Consider the following 22,793-nt stretch of genomic DNA (forward strand, 5'->3'; position numbering starts at 1 on the left):
TAAAAGGAAAAAGACTGAAAATAAAAAAAAAAAAAAAGATAATTTCTACTTTTTGTTATAAGAAAAATCGAATGAACTAAATTTTAGTCATACATTTAGGCCAAAATGTATTCAGCCACATGTCTTTAGTAAAAAAAAAATTCAATAAGCGTATATTTATTGGTTTGCGCAAAAGTTATAGCATCTACAAACTAGAGTTCATTTTCTGGAATTTACACAGCTTTTAATTTATGACTGCCTATGTCATTTCTTGAGGTGCTAAATTGGCAGGGCAGTACAACCCCCCCCCAAATTTTGGAAAGTAGACACCCCAAGGAAATTGCTGAGGGGCATGTTGAGCCCATTGAATATTTTATTTTATTTTTTTTGTCCCAAGTGATTGAATAATGACAAAAAAAAAAAAGTTTACAAAAAGTTGTCACTAAATGATATGTTGCTCACACATGCCATAGTTAAATGTGGAATTGCACCCCAAAATATATTCTGCTGCTTCGCCTGAGTACGGGGATACCACATATGTGCAATTTTTTGGGAGTCTAGCCGCGTACGGGACCTCGTAAACCAATCACTGCCTTCAGGATTTCTAAGGGTGCAAATTTTTGATTTCACTCCTCACTACCTATCACAGTTTCGAAGGCCATACAATGCCAAAATAACACAAAACCCCCCCAAATGACCCCATTTTGGAAAGTAGACACCCCAAGCTATTTACTGAGAGGCATGTTGAGTCCATGAAATATTTTATATTTTGCCACAAGTTGCAGGAATATTACAATTTTTTTTTGTTTTTTTTGCACAAAGTTGTCACTAAATTATATATTGCTCACACATGCTATGGGCATAAGTGAAATTACACCCCAAAATAAATTCTGCTGCTTCTCCCAAGTACAGGGATACCACATATGGGGGACTTTTTGGAAGCCTAGCAGCGTATGAGACCCCGAAAACCAAGCACCATCTTCAGGATTTAAATATAAAATGCTACCAAAAAAACTGTTAGCGATCGCAGGGATCAGGCCTGACTCTGCGAACGCTGCAGTTATGTGTTTAGTGTTTTGTAAGTGACAGTGATCGATCGATACTGCACTTGGGTGGGCTGGACGGAGGGGCAAAACGCAGGTGCTAGCAGGTATCTGGTCTGATCCCGCTAACAATGCGTTTTTTTGGAACCCTAAACTGCTGGGGACGCTAGTATAGATCTGATCAGATCAGATATTGATCTGTTCAGATACTATACCACTACGGGAGGTGTATGCTTTGCGCATGGGTGTTAGCAGTACTGGCACTAACCTAGTGCTGCCTGGGGCGACGCAGACCCTGAACCTAAAACCTAAAACCTAATTGATATCACCCGCTGGGTGATCAGGGGGTTAAACCTTTATTGGGTAATAAATGGTGGGTGCCCTGATGCTATAAAATCTTTTTTGATGCTTCTGTACACCTGATGTGCTGACGGCCGGATCTCATTTCTTGAGACACTAACAAGCCAGGAAAGTACAAATACTCCCCAAATGACCCCTTTTTTGGAAAGTAGATATTTCAAAGTACAGTAATAACTAGGATTGCAAGCAAAATTCATTCCAAAAATATTCTTGTAATCCAAAGCACTCATATATCAAAGCTAATTTCCCCTTAAGAAATAATGGAAACTGAAATGATTGGTTCTACAATCATGTATTCGTAAGTCCTTCAGTTTATAGATTAAGCAATGTGTAACCATAAAATGTCCATCCACAATAGGCAGCATTCACAAGAGGATTATAAGCAAAATCCAGTAGGAGCTACAAAGTATAAAAGAGCATAGAGGTGCCTCCAAGTGTAGCAATATGGTTACATTTAATGAAAGTGCAACATTTAGCAATTCACATAGTTGATTAAAAGAGGCACATCTAAGTATGCAGACATCTGGAGTAAATCTGTCCACATAGACCTCCATCCTCCACACTGCCTGCTCTCACCGTTGTCAGTCTGCAATCGTGACCGGGAAGATTAACCTGCAATAGAATGATCTGGAAGTGAGGCTTGAAACGCTTGTGGAGCACAGTGAAAAGGATGAAGTCTATGGCGGTGCGGAGGATGATCTATGACTGTGGAAAACTTTACCCCAGATGCCTGCTTACTTAGATGTGCCTGTTTTAATCATCAACCATGTAAGTTGCTAAATGTTGTATGGTTAAATGTAACCATACTGCTACACTTGGAGGCTCCTCTTTTCTCTTTTTATACTTGGTTGTGACATGACGCTACTCTTATCAAGACATTGCTTGTTTATCAAGTTAAAATTTATTTAAAAAAATAGCTTGTCTTGCAAAACACTTTCAAACCAAGTTACTCTCATTCCAAGGTTTTACTGTATTTAGTAAGAGGCATGGTGAGCTTTTTGAAGTTGTAATTTTTTCCAACAATTCTTTGCAAAATTAAGATTCTTTCTTTATTTTTTTTCACAAAATTGCCATATTAACAGGTTATTTCTCACACACAACGTATGCATACCACAAATTACACCCCAAAATACGCTACGCTTTCGGAGTATGGCGTGACATACCCTCGGGCTTTCACATTTGAGTGAAAGGATAGGTTATTTACATGTGCTATTTTTAGCGCTATAGCGACTGTAAAGCGCCTCAGTGTGAAAGGGGTCTAAATCTACTCCCACCCTCTTTCTAAAGCCTTCTACACACAATCAGATTTTTGACAAATGACAAATTTGGCAAATTTTAGGCAAATGTACAGTCGCCTGCAGTTACCAGAGTGGATAAACCTGCCTCCTTGTCCACATCTATTCTTGCTATAGCCCCAACATCAGCCATTGAGGGGTCAGCTGAGTTATTTGACCACAACGTCAGCCACTTGCGCCTTGATGCCCAGCCATTACTGGATTAAGATGTTGGTCCTGAGGTTGAGGATAACATGAATATGAGCCTAGAGAGAGGAACACTGGTAGACAAATTGGCATTCATGTTCCTCAAGCTGGAGCGTATTGCCAAGTTGTCTCCAGTGGTAATGATGGAGATGCTGATGATGAGGTCACTGATGGAACTTGGGTGCCAAAGCAGAGGAGGAAACTGAAAGTGAGGAGGCACAACCCCAAGGAGGCCGACATCAAAGAGTAGAGAGCAGCCACCCTATTCCATCACATTCTGCAGCTGTTATCTCCCGGCCCACTCCCCAAAGTTTAGCTGTCTGGGCCTTTTTCAGAACATCTGCAGCAGATTGCACTGTTATCTGCAAACTGTGTCTTGGGCACATCAAACATGGCAAAGACACCAACCATATGCATATCATCGCACATTTTTGTTTTGCCTTCGCAAGAGCACCTCTATAGGGTTACGGTGGGAAGGCACCACTGACACCTAAAGAGTAATTTTTCTGCACCTGTTTGACAGGTACATATCATTGAAATTTTTTACAGCAAGGCCAATTCTTGCTTTCATCAAGAGTACATTTATAGGGTTACGATGGGAAGGTGTCACCGACACCCAAAGAACAAATTTTATGCACCTGTTACTTCTATCCAAAGGAATGGAAACAAATGCCCATAAAGGGAAGGTATGGATGTTGAGACGGACACGTGTACAGCACCAGGCTATCTTCCAAAGGTATACCCGTCCGTCTCAACATCCATATCTTCCGTTCTTTGGGCATTGTATGCTAGCTGAGCTGTACTACATGCCGCTAGCTCTGCTTAATTTCATTAAGTGCTTTTCCCTATTGGATCTTGGATATTCCAGCGTTATCTTTCCGGTGGTTATCACTACTTTTTTGACACAATATGTACACCTGCCCCCAGCTGTAGCAAGATTTAAAGTTCACTTACTAAATCAGCTGCGCACTGTCTACCTTTTCACAACCTGCTAGAAGCTTTCCACATTATTGTAAACCTTCCGGCTATTGGAGATTTGTACCAGAGACCTAGTCCACCCTAAGAAGCCTAACGGCAAAACGCGTAGACGCACAAGGGCTCATTGTACAAGTTGTATCATCTTATATGATTTTTAATCTTTTTGAACACTGTGATTATACCATGTATTTTTTTTTTCAATAAATATTTTTTTTTTTTTACTTCTCCATTGTTTCTATGCCTTAAAAGTCTGACCATTTGGTTACTTGTTTAGTACCCTTCTTTTCCCCCTTCAATTTGCGGATGTGGCATTGTGAGTGCTCTCCTTTCTCATTCTTCTGTATCCATAAAATCTCTAATCTTGTTCCCAGTGCACTGCATTGTGGCCCCATCATATACACTGGCTTCCCTGCTCTTGCTGAGCAAAATAAAGGCAGCTTGCAGGGAAACAGTCCAACAGTCCTGTTAGACAGAAGTCAATCTGTCTTGCAGGAACGGCCATAGATAGATTGAAGTTTGTCCGGTCCCTGCTGAACCAGCTGAATTTGAATCCATTTATGGGCAATTTGTGCAGACCTTTTGTCTGTTTTTCTTTTATCCGTTGATGGACATCAGTGCATCTTCATGGAAAAACTAATGTAAATGGATGATCATCCATTTATATCCGCATCTGTACAGTTCGTTTTTGCATTGGTGGCAGATAAAAAAACTGACGAGCAACTGATAAGAAACTGATGTAAATTCATCCATTTTTTTCTTTAAAAAACATGTGACTGAACTGATGAAATGAATGGTCCGCATGTGTGAAAGGGGCCTAACCGTTTTTGTAAAATTTTGTTTTTCTTTATTTGATTCGAGGTGCTCTTAAAATGCAAGAGACATTGGGGATATTGTTAAAACGGTATTAAACCAAAAATGTATTATATTGTAGCTTAACAATCATTAGATTAGATAATCCGTTTTCTTTTCTTGGCTTTTCTCCCCTCTTTTAACCTGGTGATCTGGCCAGTAACATGCCTCCTGTATTAGACTGCCCCCACTTTGGATGAACTCTGGATGGAGACACAGCAGACAGCAGCATTGTTACTCTGGGAGGAGGGGAGTGTTAAATGTACTACCAAAAGCCAAACTCCTGCTCACACGTTATCAGTTTTTTTTTTTTTGTGGATGAATGTTTTGCATGAGTAAAAAGAGGTAAAGTGGATCTTTGTTTAGTTCCAGTCTGTGCATTTTGGTAAAATGCATGCAGATGATGATCAGGTTTTCAGTGTACATTTGCTCTGACATTTGTTTTGCCATGAATTATGTTCCATTATGTCTTTTGGGGCCATCTTTTTTTCTTTCCAGGCAGTAGCAGCAGTAGCAACTCAGACTCCACAGTGATAGAGAGACCAGTGGATAAGAAGTTACCTAGTGAGTGGCAGCTCCTGAGCTAATGCTTGAACATGCTCTGTGTTCCCCATTCAGTTGCTGCACTGCTACCTGCTATTGAAGCAATATGGATGATTAAACCCCAATGCATGCTTTCATCTTTACTGCGTTTCGTTTTTTTCACATCCTGACACTTTGCAAATGCTCTGCTGTGGAATATTATGCGCTCAGATCATATGCCCTGCCCTAAATAGCTTCTTTTTTTTTTTTGAAGAAGCACATTTTACTTACCATTTTTTTGTCTGTGGTCTTGCTGCTCTATATTTACAGTAAAATATTTTGTGAAACAGAATGTATTGGTTTGCATCACAGTGGCTCTGTGGGTAACACTTATGCCTTCCAGCAGTGGGGTCCTTGGTTTGAATTTTGGCCAGGACCCGGTCTGCCTGGAGTTTATATGTTCTCTCTGTGTTTGCGTGGGTTACCTCTGGGTACTCTGGTCTCCTCCCACACTCCAAAGACATGCTGGTAGGTACAACATAATTGGCACCTGTCTAAATTGGCCCCAGCATGTGTGTACAACTTGGTTATGCACATGTGTTATCATATTCTGCATGTTTGTCCTAAACTTCAACGCTTGGTGGGGTTTGAGAAAAGACCTGGTAAATACATCGTAAAACAATCACCAAGAAAATTCTATGGAAAAAGCACTCAAGTATATCAGATGCGCCCAGAGAACCAGCCTATAGAATAGGCAGATACAGCTGAACAAATGTATACCTTCATTTATTTACTTCACTGGCTATGTAGAAGCATCATAAAACATACTAATCTTAAATACAAGCTGATCTAGGTATTAGCTCCTATAAATGTATGTATTACTGTGTTTCTCAGAACCTTTTATCATTCTTTAAAACCTCTCATTATCCATCGTTTGAAGATTCCTCTTCCAAATTTTCTGGTTATCAGGTGTACTCCTCGTCTAAACCCTTGTCTCGTAATATGCCTTCCCCTCTCCTCCATACCTCTGTTATCCCTCCTCTGAATACAGTCAATTGCCCTTCTTACGTAATCTCTTCTTTCCTTCATAAACTTGGTAAATATATAAGTAACTGCACATTTTCTCCTTGTACCTCAGCTTATATGCAAGTAAAACCTACATTAACATACGATTAACATATTATTCTAATATAATTTTACTGGTCATTTATCAGTCAGCAATTCAACTTCTGCAAAGCATGACTGGATGAAAAGAATACAGGTTGAATGATAAATGACTAAGGAGTACGGCAGCCTTAAATACAGCGAAATTCGCTTGATTCCCCCATCCACACAGACAGTATTGAGAGGGGAATCCCTCCCGCAGAGCCATTGTGTTCTCCCGGCTAGTTAAAATCACTGTGTTCTCCGACTGGGGACTGCTTAGATCGATCAACTTGGGTGCATTCAGCCTGCCCAAACATGGTTTGACTGTCGGCCGGTTCAGCAGGATTTGAATCATCTATGACTGCTTAAAGCTAGCCATACATTAAACAATTTTCTTGTTCAAATTCCTTTACCTTCAACTATGTAGTGCAAGGACCTGCCTGATTGCATACAAATTTAAAGTGTTTAGGTTTGAACTCATATTATATGGTTTTGATAAATCTAAAGGAACATTGTACAAGGTATGGCCAGTCTAACGGAGTGAGGATGGTGACAACGTATGACTTGGGTTTGGGGAAGGCCATGCATAGGGTGTGTTAACTGGATGATAGAAGAGTAGCTGAGTTTTATAGGAGATCTTAAAAAAAGCAATAAGAAAGTAGCTTGGTTTTGGAGGAGGACGAGAAGGGATATTAGGTAAGTTTGAAGGTGGTATTAGGGGGATGGGTTATAAAGCAGTGAGTTTTGGAGCAGAAATTGAAAGATTAAGAAATATGCATGGCCTTTGTTTGGTCCAGCAATAATTTCAATGTTAGAAAACGTAAAGTTCAACTTTAAAGACTGTAGTATTTCACAGTTCACAAAATGGAAGAATATATAAATATAAAACTAGCCCATACTCTTTAGGTCCATTTTGTAGATGACCTTTTAGGAGGTCATCTTATACCTTGCAACATGCTTCTTCTATAACTGTGAACAAGAGACCTTAAACCTGAACTCCAGGAATTATTTGCATTGTTTATTTACATTGTTCTAGCTTGGCACAATGTAAGTATGCATTTCACATACCTGGTGGATTGCTGGGGGAGCTGAAAATCACTGTATTAGTAGGCACTACTACCAGTGATGTATTTAGGTTTTGTGCTGCCCTAGGCTTGACTAAACTCGTGCACTCCCTAATTTAAATATGACCCCACCCCCTCCTGTCAAGGCAATGGATTCCCTTACTTTTCAGACATTTCTTCTCACTTCCTGTTTGGTTGTGGAGCAGGAAATGAATGTAAATCTCTGTAATGGGACAGGGATGGCAAAAAGTGCACTGACGGGTGATAACCCTCCCTTACTCTATCCAAAATGAAAAGTGTGTTGTCTATAGTTCTACTTTAAGCATACATTTCTGCTAAATTTATTGTGAGGAGTAAGAGGATATAACCATGCCAGTGGTGCAGCTGAAAACAGCACAATTATGAAGGTATGTGGTCCAGGCATTGAGCAAAGGAAGAACTGGGGGCAGGAAGAAATAAATCCATCCGTTTTTTTTCTCTTTAGCAATCAACAGAAATAAAGTTAAGAGTTAAGTTCCTTAATATGTAAACTTACACAAGCAAAGGATTGCAGGAGAGTCCTACTAACTACCTGCCAGGGGGCGTGTCCAAGATGGCAACCTGAGCGGCTGCATATTCCGGAGCTCTGCTGGCTGACCCTGCTATTATCCTTCTCCTGGGCGATATTCTACCTGGCTGCGAGTGGATTCTATCCAGATGAGACACCGGTCCTCCAAGGGAACCCCTGGTAGAGGAAAGCATCTCAGATTCCCACCGATCAAATCCCATCTCCTGCAGCCCACGTGGAACCCCGCAGCACATGGAAGAGTAAGATGGAGTCGCAGCTGGACCCGCTGGAGGGCACCTCTCCCCCCACCAAGCTTTGTGGCAGACATAATGTCAGCGATAGCCACTTGTCAAGCCACACTCACCACTAAGATTGAGGCGGTGCAGCTTGAGATGGGTCTCATGAGACAAGACATTGATAAACTCCACTCCCGAGTGTCTGAAATGGAGCAGCATGTAAGCCTCACTGAAGACACAGTAACTAAGCACTCCTCTGCTCTCCCCACCATACAGATTAAACCTACCTGCCAGGTATAGGTGACCATGTCAGTGTCCCTTATGTCTGCACCATCCCTAGATTAAAAGCCCTTTAGCAGCTAGGTAAGTGCCATACAAGTTTCACCCAAACAGTGTAGCTTTCCTTCTACCCTGGGGCCCGGGTACCCTATGCTATATAATCTAGTCAGCTACTGCATAAACATCAACATCTACCTCCTATATAGATTACCAGTAACTGATTTCTATGGTGAGTCACTATAATATACTGCATAGTAACTCCTCTGCCAAAAGCAAATAAAATAAGATTTCCTAATATTTAACTGCCATATGCATCGAAAGCCCTCGGGGTGTATATATATATATATATATATATATATATATATATAAAAATATATATATATATATATATATAAATATACATACATATACATATATATATATAATATATATAAAGATTGTGATCATCCCTCTACCCAGATTAAAAGCCCCATGGCAGCTAAGTAGTTGTCCTGCAATTTCCACTCAACTGGTGTGGTTTTCCTTTCAGCCTTGGTACTTACAGCCTGCCTGGCTCCCTCCACATGTCTCCACTGCACCTCCCCTGACATAGGATCTCCTCACACAGTGGAGAGCTCCTCCCCCTTCACTCTACTGGCCCGTGCCTGTTGGCTGACTTTCCCCTACAGCCTCCTGTTATGGAATCTGTCTCTCTGTAGATGAGAACTCAGGTGAGAGGTCAGCTGTGCTGATAGGACAGTCAAAGCTTGACCGTCTGCACAACTCGTTGGTTGGGGTCCACCGGGCCCCCTACATATGAATGGCCTGTCCTCCCCTGATGGCGGCCCTGTCGTTATGATAATACCGGAAGCAATGCGGCCGCTCTATGGGGATGCCAGACCGATTTGCCTCCTGGCCCAGTTCGCCCACATAAGACTGGCCCTGCACTAAAAATGTAGCACAAGCCTGCGGGGACCATTTTCGTGCTACCCCCCCTGCTAAGTGCTGCCCTAGGCTTGGGCCTTGTTGGCCTAGGCCAAGATACAGCATTGGCTACTACATTGCTATCCAAGATCTTCTAGGTTCTGTGCAAATGGCTGCCCCATTGCACACTGAGCACAGAGGTTTGCTCATGTGGCAGTGTCACCATTCACTGGGCGAGGTGGAGAAGAGGGGTCGTAATGTCATGATGATCACCTTGTCCAATCAGAGAACACCCTGTATTCATAAAAAATAAAAATACAAAGAGTTCAATGAATAATGGTGTTGCCAAGTGAGTGACTCCATGTGGTCAGTATGCAGTGGGGAGCCTGAGCAGGACCCGGAGTATTGCGGCCAAAGCTGCAGTAACACCAACTACTACAGTGTTTTCCATCCCTTACTTCCAATGTGTCGAGCTCCAAAATAGGTGTGCAATATAAATACAGTGCCTTGCGAAAGTATTCAGCCCCCTTGAACTTTTCAACCTTTTGCTACATTTCAGGCTTCAAACATAAAGATATAAAATTTTAATTTTTTGTGAAGAATCACCAACAAGTGGCACACAATTGTGAAGTGGAATGAAATCTATTGGATTTTTGCAACTTTTTTAACTAATAAAAAAATGAAAAGGTGGGGCGTGCAAAATTATTCGGCCCCCCCTTGCGTTAATACTTTGTAGAGCCACCTTTTGCTGCGATTACAGCTGCAAGTCGCTTGGGGTATGTCTCTATCAGTTTTGCACATCGAGAGACTGAAATTCTTGCCCATTCTTCCTTGCAAAACAGCTCGAGCTCAGTGAGGTTGGATGGAGAGCGTTTGTGAACAGCAGTTTTCAGCTCTTTCCACAGATTCTCGATTGGATTTAGGTCTGGACTTTGACTTGGCCATTCTAACACCTGGATACGTTTATTTGTGAACCATTCCTTTGTAGATTTTGCTGTATGTTTGGGATCATTGTCTTGTTGGAAGATAAATCTCCGCCCCAGTTTCAGGTCTTTTGCAGACTCCAACAGGTTTTCATCCAGAATGGTCCTGTATTTGGCTGCATCCATCTTCCCCTCAATTTTAACCATCTTCTCTGTCCCTACTGAAGAAAAGCAGGCCCAAACCATGATGCTGCCACCACCATGTTTGACAGTGGGGATGGTGTGTTGAGGGTGATGAGCTGTGTTGCTTTTACGCCAAACATATAGTTTTGCATTGTGGGCAAAAAGTTCGATTTTGGTTTCATCTGACCAGAGCACCTTCTTCCACATGTTTGGTGTGTCTCCCATGTGGCTTGTGGCAAACTTTAGATGAGACTTTTTATGGATATCTTTGAGAAATGGCTTTCTTCTTGCCACTCTTCCATAAAGGCCAGATTTGTGCAGTGTACGACTGATTGTTGTCCTATGGACAGACTCTCCCACCTCAGCTGTAGTTCTCTGCAGTTCATCCAGAGTGATCATGGGCCTCTTGGCTGCATCTCTGATCAGTCTTCTCCTTGTCTGAGCTGAAAGTTTAGAGGGACGGCCAGGTCTTGGTAGATTTGCAGTGGTCTGATACTCCTTCCATTTCAAAATGATCGCTTGCACAGTGCTCCGTGGGATGTTTAAAGCTTGGGAAATCTTTTTGTATCCAATTCCGGCTTTAAACTTCTCCACAACAGTATTACGGACCTGCCTGGTGTGTTCCTTGGTCTTCATGATGCTCTCTGCGCTTTCAACAGAACCCTGAGACTATCACAGAGCAGGTGCATTTATACAGAGACTTGATTACACACAGGGGGATTCTATTTATCACCATCAGTCATTTAGGACAACATTGGATCATTCAGAGGTCCTCGCTGAACTTCTGGAGTGAGTTTGCTGCACTGAAAGGAAAGGGGGCCGAATAATTTTGCACGCACCACTTTTCAGTTTTTTATTTGCTAAAAAAGTTTAAAATATCCAATAGATTTCGTTCCACTTCACAATTGTGTCCCACTTGTTGGTGATTCTTCACAAAAAATTTAAATTTTATATCTTTATGTTTGAAGCCTGAAATGTGGCAAAAGGTTGAAAAGTTCAAGGGGGCCGAATACTTTCGCAAGGCACTGTAATTGCTGGAGTTCAGCTTTAAACATACATATAGTCTTAACATTGACACTCTCATGTGACACAACAATGACTAAGAGCCTCAGTTACACAGTTTTTAAAGTGCATGAGAGAAAGCCAGTTCACACCATAGAAACGCAGTCCGGGTGCCTTCCAGATGCTTTTCTGAATGTGCATTTTTGGTGCGTTTTTGATTCGTTTTTGGTACAGTCCAGTGCTTTTTTAAGGACATGTGTGTTCCAGTGCGTTTTTGATGCGTTTTTACAGCATTCCCGTACAGTTCAGTGCAGGTAAAATGCAACTTGTTCTACTTTTTTTTTTTTTTTACTGGAACGCCATGGAACTGTAAGCACTGGTTTGAACTATGCCACTGAAAACCATATGACCTACTATCTCCTGGTCACCTTGGATCAATCAAGACTCCTGGTCCCGGAGCAAGGAAGAAGCTTTATTCATGGGTATCGATACATATGGGGGAGGTCCTTACATACATAGATTCAAGCGAGGAGTCGCACCCAGTGACCACAGACTTAGCTTTTAATAGTAGTGAAAAGAGCAAGTTACAGGAGTCCTAAATCTATGGGTGTGTGCTGGCAGCTCATTTGGACTTCTCTGTGTCAGCAAACCTTACAATCTTAGAATATTACCATATACAGTTCTAAGAAAGAAAAACAATGCTTGGGTGTGTAACTCTGCTGGACTTCAGGCCTTAAATACCCTGAGGTTCAGAGTGTGGCAAAACTAAAATGGTTTTGTTTTATTGGCGAATTACTGTGGGAAGTGCTCATAATCCTGGCAGATGTTTATTGTTAACAGACATTGAGTATGATAAGCAAGCTCTGACACTGCAGTGACCCATTACAGACTTTCTGATAAAACATTCAGTTTGTTATTTACAGCTTTAGCAAATCCTTGTTTGTTAGTTATCTGCTAAGTAATGGCCAGCAAAATGGTTTCTGCTCCGACGTGTCCAGACTCTTAGGCCGGGCCATAGACGGTTCGCCAGTAATCAGCCAAGATTGTGTGGGCAGGCTGAATGTACCAGGTACAACCAGCCTGCTGGATTCAGTAGCCATTATTGCTAGCAGCTGTCACAGCCGCTAGCAATAATCACTGTCTTCTCCCGGCCGGGAGCAGACAATGGCTTGGCATGAGGGATTCCCTTGTCAACACTGACTGTACTGATGTGGGAATAGTGCAAATATCTTTCCTACAACCCGCCATTGCAGGAAAAAAATTTGCACTGTCTGTGGCCTGCCTTAGCAAACTGTTTACTCAAGTTAGGGGGGCTCACAGCTGCCCTGTTATTTAAAAGATGTCATACCTGTGTTCTCAGTCAGTTTTTGGGGTGCCCAGTTGTTGTTATCATCACAAAGTATTCTTGTTCTTTATCTCAGTAACTCATTGTACTGAATTCTAATTCAATGTGTACCAGTCTGGCTGCAACAGGTTGAATTGTAATTGGTTATTAGCACAGTGATAATGCACTTAAGAACTGGCACTACTTTAGTACAGTTCCTGTTAAGGCTGCATGTTGCTTATGTAATCTACATGATGCCAAAAATGAATGGGATTTTAAACATTAAGGCATGTATTTATAAAAAAAAAAAAAAATGCATTGCAATTTGCCCATAGAAAGGCATCGGTGTGAATGGGGCAAAAACTAAATGTTAAAGTATAACTAAAGGCAAAACTTTTTTTCTTTTCTTACATCAGGGGACACAGCGCCATAGTAATAACTATGTGGGTTATATCGGACCACCCGATGCTGGACACTGGCATGCCCCTTAAAGCGTGAACCTCAGTTTTTTCGCCATTGTCTAAGGGAATGCTCCTGAGGTTCCAAAAAAAAAAGGAGAAAAAGAGAGGTGTCTCTTTCTGGTCACTGGATCAGCTGTTATCCCAGTTGGTGAAATCAGAGATTCCCTTAGTGGAACAGGGTTTTTTTGCTCAAACCTTTTAAGGCCCCAGAGCCAAGCAGAGAGGTAATACCCATTGTAGATCTCGAAGATCTGAATCGGCACTTAAACATCCGATCCTTTCATAATTCGATCGGCTGTGTCCATCCTGCAAGGAGGGGAGTTGCATATCTCCATGTGCAAAAGTTTCCCGCTTACCAGAAATCTCTGCTATATAAAATATATATAAAATTATTTTTTTTATCAATCGTGGCACTGCCATTCGGCTTAGCGAGTGTTCTGAAGGATTCTGGCACCTCCTTTAGCCAGGTTAAAGGCTCAAGGCATAGCGGTCCTAGCCTATTAGAAGATCTACTTTGAATAGATCATTCAGTCTCAGGTCTAAAACCTGAGTCGGATCTCGGCTGTAGAAAGCTGAAATCTCTAGGTTGGATTCTCAGCCTAGGAAGATTCTCCTTAAAATCATCAAGGAGGTTACTTGGGGGCTGGTTATAGATACCATACAGAAGAAGGTATTCTTACCCCAGACATGAATCAGTTCCATTGTAGGACTAATTCAACTTATCAGGAAGAAAAATTCCTTAATTTTGGCTGCAGGAGATTTTTAGGGGAAATGGTGCCCTCCTTCAAGGCCGTCCCTTACGCGCAGTTTTATTCAAAGACTGCTTCAAGACACCATCCTGTTGGTCTGGAATAGAGGATTCAGGCCTTGTTTGTTTCCAATACGCTTAGCTCCCGACATAGGTCAGAGCCTAAACTGGTGGTTGTTGTCCAGCAGGAGGGAAAATCTCTGTTCTGCAAGGTGTTAACAGATGCCAGCCTTCTAGGCTGGGGACCAGCCCTGGAAGAAGATTCTGTCCAGGGAAGATGGTCCAGGTTAGGAGGACCTTGCTTATCAACCTTATCAAGCCTTAATCTGGCGAAGAGAAAGTCCTACAGTCTCTTGATGTAGTAAGAGCGAGAAGAATCCATTTAAGGGTAACCGCTCAGGTTCGCAAAACACAGGTTTTGTTTGTACTGCCAGAGGGTCCAAAATATGGACAGGCAGCGTCAAGATCCACTAACTTCCAAATAGATTTGTCAGGTGGTTAATCAAGCTTCAGCTTAAAGAAGAAGATTCTTCCTTCTCATATTCGGAGCACACTCATCCAGGGCGATTGGTGCATCGTCAGGCCTCTATGGCTCAGATCTGTAAAACCACAACATTGGTCTTTGATTCAGAAGTTTATCCGATTTTTTTTTTTTTTTTTTTTTTCAAATCGATATTAAAGGTCATGAGGAGATTGCCTTTGGGCACAGTGTATACTGCAGGCTGCAGTATGAGTCCTCTGGCCTCCTGTTTCCTTGATTCTGTCTCCCCCCCCCCCCCCTTCAGTTACCATTGCTATGGGACATCCCACATAGTTATTACTATGGCGCTGTGTCCCCTGATGTAAGAAAAAAAAAATGGGATTTTTAAAACGGCTTACCTGTAAAATCCTTTTCTTTTATGTACATCAGGGGACACAGAGTTTCCTCCCTTCTTCTTCTTCTTATACACTTTGATTGCTTGGCTACAAAACTGAGAACTCCCAGTAATGTGAGGGGTTATATGGGGGAAGTTCACGCCTTAAGGGGCGTGCCAGTGTCCAGCACCTGATGGTCTGATATAACCCACATAGTTATTACTATGGCGCTGTGTCCCCTGATGTACATCAAAGAAAAGGATTTTACAGGTAAGCTGTTTTAAAAATCCTATTTTTTTTTTTTTTATTCATTTTGGATAGAGTGGAGACAGATTAAAACCCCTGTCAGCTTTCTTGTATTTCTGTATGTGCCCTCTGTAAGGGCGAGTCACCCTTTCTCTTTGTCCTGAAAGTGGAATAAAAATAAAATCCCAAATTTTGGGTTGTCTCCAGAAACCTAAGAGAGGAGGGAAATCATCTAATATGGACACTAGTTCTGGTATCTGTGGGTCCCCAAGGGATCCCCTTAATTTGTAGGGATTTCCTCTCACTTCCTGTTTGGCTATAGGACAGGAAGTGAAGGAAAATCTCCACAATGTGACACAGATGGAAAAAAAAAAGCCTGGCAGGGGTAAAATAAAAAAAAAATATTGGTTTTGCCTATAGTTCCACTTTAAAATAGAATACACTGCATTTGGCCGCTAGCAGGCACAAAGTATCATAGAAATCTCTAATTATTAAACCAGCACAGGAAATAACCTAACAATATTGTTTTTTGTTGCCCCATCTGCATGATTACTGGGAAAATTGCTTGATTTTTTTTTTTTTTTTACATAAATACACTCCTTTAATTTAAAATATTACCTTGCTTCTTCAGTTTCCCAAAGTCTCAGGCTAATTCATCTAAATCCGCCAGTGATCAGGTTTACGTTTTTTGTAAGAGTAACATAACTTCCATGTTTTTTTCTCTCTTCACTGCTGCTCACCTGTGATTTAATTGCTACTGCTTGATAACGCAAGAACCAGCAGGTTGGTGTGATGGGTTTGAGCTCAGTCTTTCTAAGTTATATGGTGGTCTGTTGCAGGTACTGATCTGCCTAGTTCACATTGATTTAGGCCTTTAAGGCAAGTGCTTCTCCAAAGTGTGTATTGAGGTTGCTGTGACTATCTGCATAATAAAAGTTGGAGTTTTCTTACTATATACACTATTAAATGAATGCTGGCATGCTAACATGTAACTGAATTTCAACTAACCAAATTTGTTCCAAGTTATCAAAATGGTCAATCTACAGTTGTGCTCATAAGTTTATATACCCTGGCAGAATGATTTTCTTAGCCATTTTTCAGAGAATATGAATGATAACACAAAAACGTTTTTCACTCATGGTTAGTATTTGACTGAAGCCATTTATTTTCAATCAACTGTGTTTACTCTTTTTAAATCATAGTCACAAGAGAAACTACCAAATGACCCTAATCAAAAATTTACATACCTTGGTTATTTTGGGCTGATAACATGCACACAAGTTGACACAAAGGGGTTTCTTTATCGTACATCACAGGACACAGAGCCACAGTAATTACTGTATGGGTTATATAGGCACCTTTAGGTGATTGACACTGGCACACCCTAGACAGGAATTTTAGCTCCCTGTATAACCCCTCCCCTTACTGGGAGTACCTCCTTTTTTTGCCAGTGTCTTATGTGTTGGTCAAGAGTAAAGATGTGCTATGGTGAGCTCCACTGGGTCCATTTAAAGTGTCTTTTTAGGCTGAATTGAATGGTACTCGGGCCTCATGTTGGAAAAAACAAGGTTTTGCCTGTAACTCTTTTTAGAGGGCTGGACCCTGGGATCCAGTGCTTGCTTTTTTTCAGCCATATTTCCTGGCGGAGTGCTTTACAGATCCAGAGGTGTGGATCCCCTGATAAAAAGGGGCCCCAGTCCCTGAAGGTTTCTTAAACGGAGCCCACCGTGAGTTGTGAAGATTGGATCTGTCTGGTTTACCATAAAACCCTGCAGCTGGATAAGGAAAGTGGAGATTCCTAAGGAATTTTCTAATCCTTTATGGGTTTTTTTCCTTTAAGTAAAATGTTGTCCTGCCTAAAGTTGCCACCGGGGGCTGTCGAGAGCACGTACCTGTTCCACGCTGGTCAGTCTCTCTGTTTCATTACAAGCTACACGCTTCCTCCAGCCCAAGCCTCAGGTAAGATGTTGGAAAGGGGGGCTTTTCTTTTAGACATTTCCCACCTGGACTAGTATTTCTCTCCAGGAGGCAAGGGGGCGGCGTGCCACCGACATAGTACGGCGGAATTCTTCCAGCAGCTCTCCTCCACCCCAGCCCTCCCCTGCATGCCGATCCAGTCAGATCGGGGCCCTGCTCACACAGGAAAAATTATTATTATTTTTTTCTTTTTAAAAGGTGAGGGGGTAGGGCATAGCTTAGCGTCAACGTGCTTCAATGTTCACAATGCAGGGGCTGTATATGCTATAAGTACACCTTTTTGCAGGTGCATTCAGCTGATGGAGGAACACAGAGCAGACGGGGACATGTGAGTGTTGGTGACACAGGCATTCCCAGGACACGTTTACTTCAGGCATCAGGCTGAGCCTTGATAGCAGTGGCAGTTGCTGGACTATTTGCTCAGCAGTGGGTGCATTTTCTGGTAGTACCTCTGCATTTGTGCTTAGCACTATGGGCAGAAGGGGAGGTACCCCAAAAAACAGGGGCTCAAAGGGATCTCCCTCAGGCTCTGAGGACCCTCCCTCTGCAATGCCACCCCCTGAAAGGCCTAGGGAGGCTGGCCAGAGTGAGCCATCGGAGTTGTCAGGGGTTGCAACTGCTTCCAGCATTTCAGCCCCTGTATATATTAGGTTTTCTCCTCAGCCATGATTGGATTGGAGGAAAGATTAGCAGCTTTAATTTCATCTTCACAGAGTGGAAGAAAACGCATTAGGCCCCCTTCTACCACCCAGGACCCTCAAACAGAGGAACAGTTGGAGAGGGAAGAGGATTCTCCCTCAGGGGACCAATCTGAGTCGGTTTAAAAGCCCACTTCTTGTTTGGGTTCACTAAAGCCTCCTCAAGTTTTGCGTGCCTTTCCTGTCCATTCATTGCGGGAATTCTGAGCGGGATCACCCAGATAAGCACTTTTTCCCTCCTAAAAAGTTTTCAACATTTTATCCTATGGAGGAAAAATTTACAAAGATGTGGGGTATACCAGCAATTCACGCTGCTATATCCTCTATAAATAAAAGTTTGACTTGTCCTGTCGACGAGGCTCCTTAGGGGATCCAACCGATAAAAAAAAGTTGGAATTCCTGTTAAAAAACATTTTTTCTTTTGACAGGTTCAGTAGCTCAACCTGCAGTGGCAGCAGTTGGGGCGTGTCAATCCTTGAGAGACCACTTGAAACAGGTGCTCAAGTGTTATCCTGAACAGCAAGCCCAGGATTTCGCTGAGCTTCCAGGGGCTTTGTGTTTTGCAATTGACGCAATCAGAGATTCTATTCTTCAGAACTCTCGCCTTACGCTTGAGTTGGTGCATATGCGTAGAATCTTATGGTCGAAAAATTGGTCAGCTGAAGCGCAGTGCAAAAAGCTCCTGGCTGGTTTTCCTTTCTGCGTTGAAAGGCTGTTTGGGGATGATTTCGAAAAAATATATCCAGAAGATATCAAGTGGGAAAAGTACCCTTTTACCGGTTAAGAAAAGGAGTAAACATCTCTCAATTAAACGGGCACTTTCTCCAGTGCCAGAGACATCAACCTCCATGCAGTTGCGACGGCCTCCACTGTCAACCCCAGGGGAAAAAAGTCCTGGGGGAGAAAACCTACAAGACAGAAGGCTAAAGCCTCTTTTACGAAAGGGTGCCCCCGCTCGCTCGAGTGAGGGGAAGACAGATGGATGGTCTCCACAATAGCTCTAGGTTACAAACTAGAGTTCCGAGAATTCCCGCCTCCTCGTTTCTGTAGGTCAAATGTTCCCAAAGATCCAGAGAAAAAGAAGTCTCTCCTTCAAGCGTTAGACCGACTTTTGTCTCAAAAATTGATCATGAAGGTCCCCATGGAAGAGCAGGGGTTGGGGTTTTATTCAAACCTTTTCACAGTCCCAAAACCAAATGGAGATGTGAGACCCATTCTAGATCTCAAAGCTCTGAAATGATTTCTGAAAATTTGCTCTTTTCGCATCGAATCAATCCAATCAGTAGTCTCCATCTTACAAGGAGGAGAATTTCTGGCATCAGTCGACATCAGATGCATACCTGCGTGTACCTATTTTCACCGCTAATCAGAAATATATGCGTTTCAAGGTGGAAAAACGTCATTTTCAGTTTGTAGCTCGGGTGTTTACAAAACTTTTGGCCCTTCCTCTGGTCAGATTAAAGACTCAAGGTATAACAATTATAGCATACCTAGACGACCTGCTCTTGATAGACCGGTCGGTAGCCCGCTTAGTCCAAAGCATGGTCACCACAGTCAACTAGCTGGAATACCTAGGTTCTTTAAAGCCAGTAAGAAGACTAGAGTACTTGGGTCTGGATATAGATACAGCACAAAAGACGGTGTTTTTACCCCAGGCAAAGATCAGCGCCATAAAGGAGCTGGTTCAGGTGGTCAGGGCGAAGAATGGTCCTTCTATTCGCCTTTGCATGAGGTTGTTGGGAAAGATGGTGGCTTCATTCGAAGCGGTTCCCTATGCTTAGTTTCATTCAAACTGCTGCAAAACAGTACCCTGTCTGCCTGGAACAAGAAGGTTCAGGCACTAGATTTTCCGATGCGTTTGTCGCCAAAAGTGCCAGAGCCTCAGTTGGTGGTTGATACCCGAGAATCTGCGGATGGTGAAATCCTTATCAGTTACTTGGAAGGTGGTACCAACTGATGCCAGCCTTTCGGGTTGGGGAGCAATCCTGGAAGAGGCGACTGTCCAAGGGAAATGGTCCAGAAGGCAGGCGGACTACTTAAGTTGCCAGCAGTTGTTTCAGATGGAATGGTCTCTTCTCCCTGACATCTTCCGGGCTATGTGCCAAAGATGGGGGATCCCGGACAAATATCTGTTTGGGTCCCAGGTGTAACAACAGAGTTGACAACTGTGTGTTGAGAACAAGGGATCCACTCGCATATGGAACAGATGTGTTGGTGACCCCATGGGATCAGTTCTCACTGATTTATGCGTTCCCTCCTATTCGAAGTCGGTGATTCTTGTGGCCCCAGCATGACCCAGAAGATCTTGGTATGCAGAGATCGTAAAGATGGCAGTAGGGGCCCCATGGACCCTACCACCACATCCAGACCTGCTGTCGCAGGGACCAGTATTCCATCCTACCTTACTAATGCTAAATGTAACTGTTTGGCTACCGAAACCCCATTCTGAAGAATCGTGGGCTTTCAGGCTCCATGATATCTACCTTGATTAATGCAAGGAAGCCAGCTTCCAGAGTCATTTATTATAGAGTCTGTAAGGCATATGTATCCTGGTGTGAATCCAGGGGTTGGAATCCCAGAAAGTATGTCATTGGTAGAATCCTTGCCTTTCTGCAAATGGGGTTAGAGATGACGCTGGCTTTGTGTACCATCAAAGGCCAAGTCTCGGCTTTATCGATTTTGTTTCAACGACCACTTCGCATTCTTTGGTCCGAAGCTTTGTACAGGGGGAAACACAGCTTAATCCACCAGTTAGAGCACCCCTGAACCCTTGTAACTTGAATTTAGTTCTGTCGGCATTACAGAAACAGCCTTTTGAGCTGATACAACATATTCCCTTGGTCCTGTTGACAAGGAAGCTAGTTTTTCTGATAGCCATATCTTCTACGAGAAGGGTATCAGAATTGGCTGCTCTTTCTTGTAAAGAAACATATTTAAACATTCACAAGGATAGAGTAGTATTGCATCCTCATCCTAGTTTTTTTGGTTTCAGGTTTTCATCTAAACCAGGATATTCTTCTACCTTCATTTTTTTCAGAACCCTGTTCTACAGAAGAAAGGTCACTACATTCTCTGGATGTAGTGAGAGCAGTCAAAATCTATTTGGAGGCGATTGCTCAGATTTCAGAAAACAGATGCTTTGTTTGTGTTGCCTGAAAGTCCTAGGAAAGGACAGGCAGTGTCCAAATCTTCTATTGCTAAGTGGGTTCGGCAAGTAATTATTCAAGCTTATGGTTTTAAGAGAAACGTTTCACCTGGGCTGTTAGTGCTTCATGGGTAGTGCATCACCAAGCCTCCATGGCTCAAATCTGCAAGGCCGCAGATGCAAGGTCTTCAGTCTATACATTCACCAGATTCTATCAGGTGGATGTAAGAAAACATGAGGATATCGCCTTTGGGCGCAGTGTGCTGCAGGCAGTAATCTAGGTCCTCAGGTCTGACCCTACTTTTGTTTGTGTCTCCCTCCCCTCGGAATAGCATTGCTCTGGGACATCCCATACAGTAATTACTGTGGCCCTGTGTCCCATGATGTACGATAAAGAAAATATGATTTTTATAACCGCTTAACTGTAAAATCCTTTTCTTGGAGTACATCACGGGAAAAGGAGGTCCCTCCCCTCTTTCTGATTACATGTGTATTGCTTTGCTACAAAACTGAGGTACTCCCAGTGAGGGGAGGTGTTATATAGGGAGCTAAACTTCCTGCCAAGGTGTGCCAGTGTCCATCACCTAAAGGTGCCTATATAACCCATACAGTAATTACTGTGACTCTTTGTCCCATGATGTACTCCAAGAAAATGATTTTACAGGTAAGCTGTTATAAAAATCCTATTTTGATTGGCTATTAAAAGTAACCACCCTCACCTGTGATCTGTTTGCTTTTAATTAGTGTGTGTGTGTGTATAAAAGGTCAATGAGGTTCTGGACTCTTGAAAGATGCTTGCACCTTTCATCCAGTGCTGCACTGACGTTTCTGGATTTTGAGTCATGGGGAAAGAAAAATAATTGTCAAAGGATCTGCAGGAAAAGGTAGTTGAACTCTATAAAGCAGGAAAGGGATATAAAAAGCTAGCCAAGAAATTGAGAATGCCAATCAGCAGTTTTCAAACTCTAATCAAGAAGAGGAAAATGATTGGTTCTGTTGAAAACAAACCATGAGCAGGTAGACCAACTAAAATTTCAGCATCAACTGCCAGGAAAAATTTTTTGGGGATGCAAAGAAAAACCCACAAATAACTTCAGGTGAAATACAGGACTCTGAAAACATGTGGTGTGGCTGTTTCAAAATGCACAATAAAGAGGCACTTGAAGAAAGATGGGCTGCATGGTCAAGTCGTCAGACGAAAGCCATTACTACACAAATGCCACAAATGATCCCGCTTACAATACGCCAAACAGAGCAGAGACAAGCCTCAAAGCTTCTGGCACAAAGTCATTTGGAGTGATGAGACCAAAATTTAGCTTTTTTGCCACAACCATAAACACCACATTTGGAGAGGAGTCAACAAGGTCTATGATGAAAGGTACACCATTTCTACTGTGAAACACGGAGTGGAATCGCTGATGTTTTGGGGATGTGTGAGCTACAAATGCACAGGAAATTTGGTCAAAATTGATGGCAAGATGAATGCAGTATGTTAGCAAAAAATACTGGGGGAACATTTGCATTCATCAGCCAGGAAGCTGCTTATGGGACGTACGTGGACATTCCAACACGACGATGATCCAAAATACAAGGCCAAGTCGACCTGTCATTGGCTACAGCAGAATAAAGTGAAGGTTCTGGAGTGGCCACCTCAGTCTCCTGACCTCAATATTGAGCCACTCTGGGGAGATCTCAAACGTGCAGTTCATGCAAGACAGCCCAAGAATTTACAGGATTTGGAGGCTTTTTGCCAAGAGGAATTTGCAGCTATACCACCTCAAAAGATAATGTGCCTCATTCACAAATACCACAAAAGACTTCAAGCTGTCATTGATGTTAAAAGG

General features: G+C 42.5%; 1 protein-coding gene across 2 annotated transcripts in view; it reads left to right on the forward strand.

Moving 5' to 3' along the window:
- The window catches only part of KIF3A (kinesin family member 3A), a 133,693-nt gene that overhangs the window by 83,309 nt on the left and 27,591 nt on the right, over nucleotides 1-22,793 (forward strand). Inside the window, exon 10 of one of the 2 annotated variants that reach the window (XM_077473230.1) lies at nucleotides 5,189-5,254. The exons of the other annotated variant lie outside the window; for it this stretch is intronic. Within the exon in view, the coding sequence (XP_077329356.1) occupies nucleotides 5,189-5,254 (66 nt within the window). The remainder of the gene's footprint in view (nucleotides 1-5,188; nucleotides 5,255-22,793) is intronic. 2 annotated transcript variants of the gene reach the window in all.

The sequence above is a fragment of the Lithobates pipiens genome, unplaced genomic scaffold, assembly GCF_037356315.1.
Source record: "Lithobates pipiens isolate NorthernLeopardFrog02 unplaced genomic scaffold, aLitPip1_a1.2 Scaffold_8, whole genome shotgun sequence".
Lineage (NCBI taxonomy): Eukaryota > Metazoa > Chordata > Amphibia > Anura > Ranidae > Lithobates > Lithobates pipiens.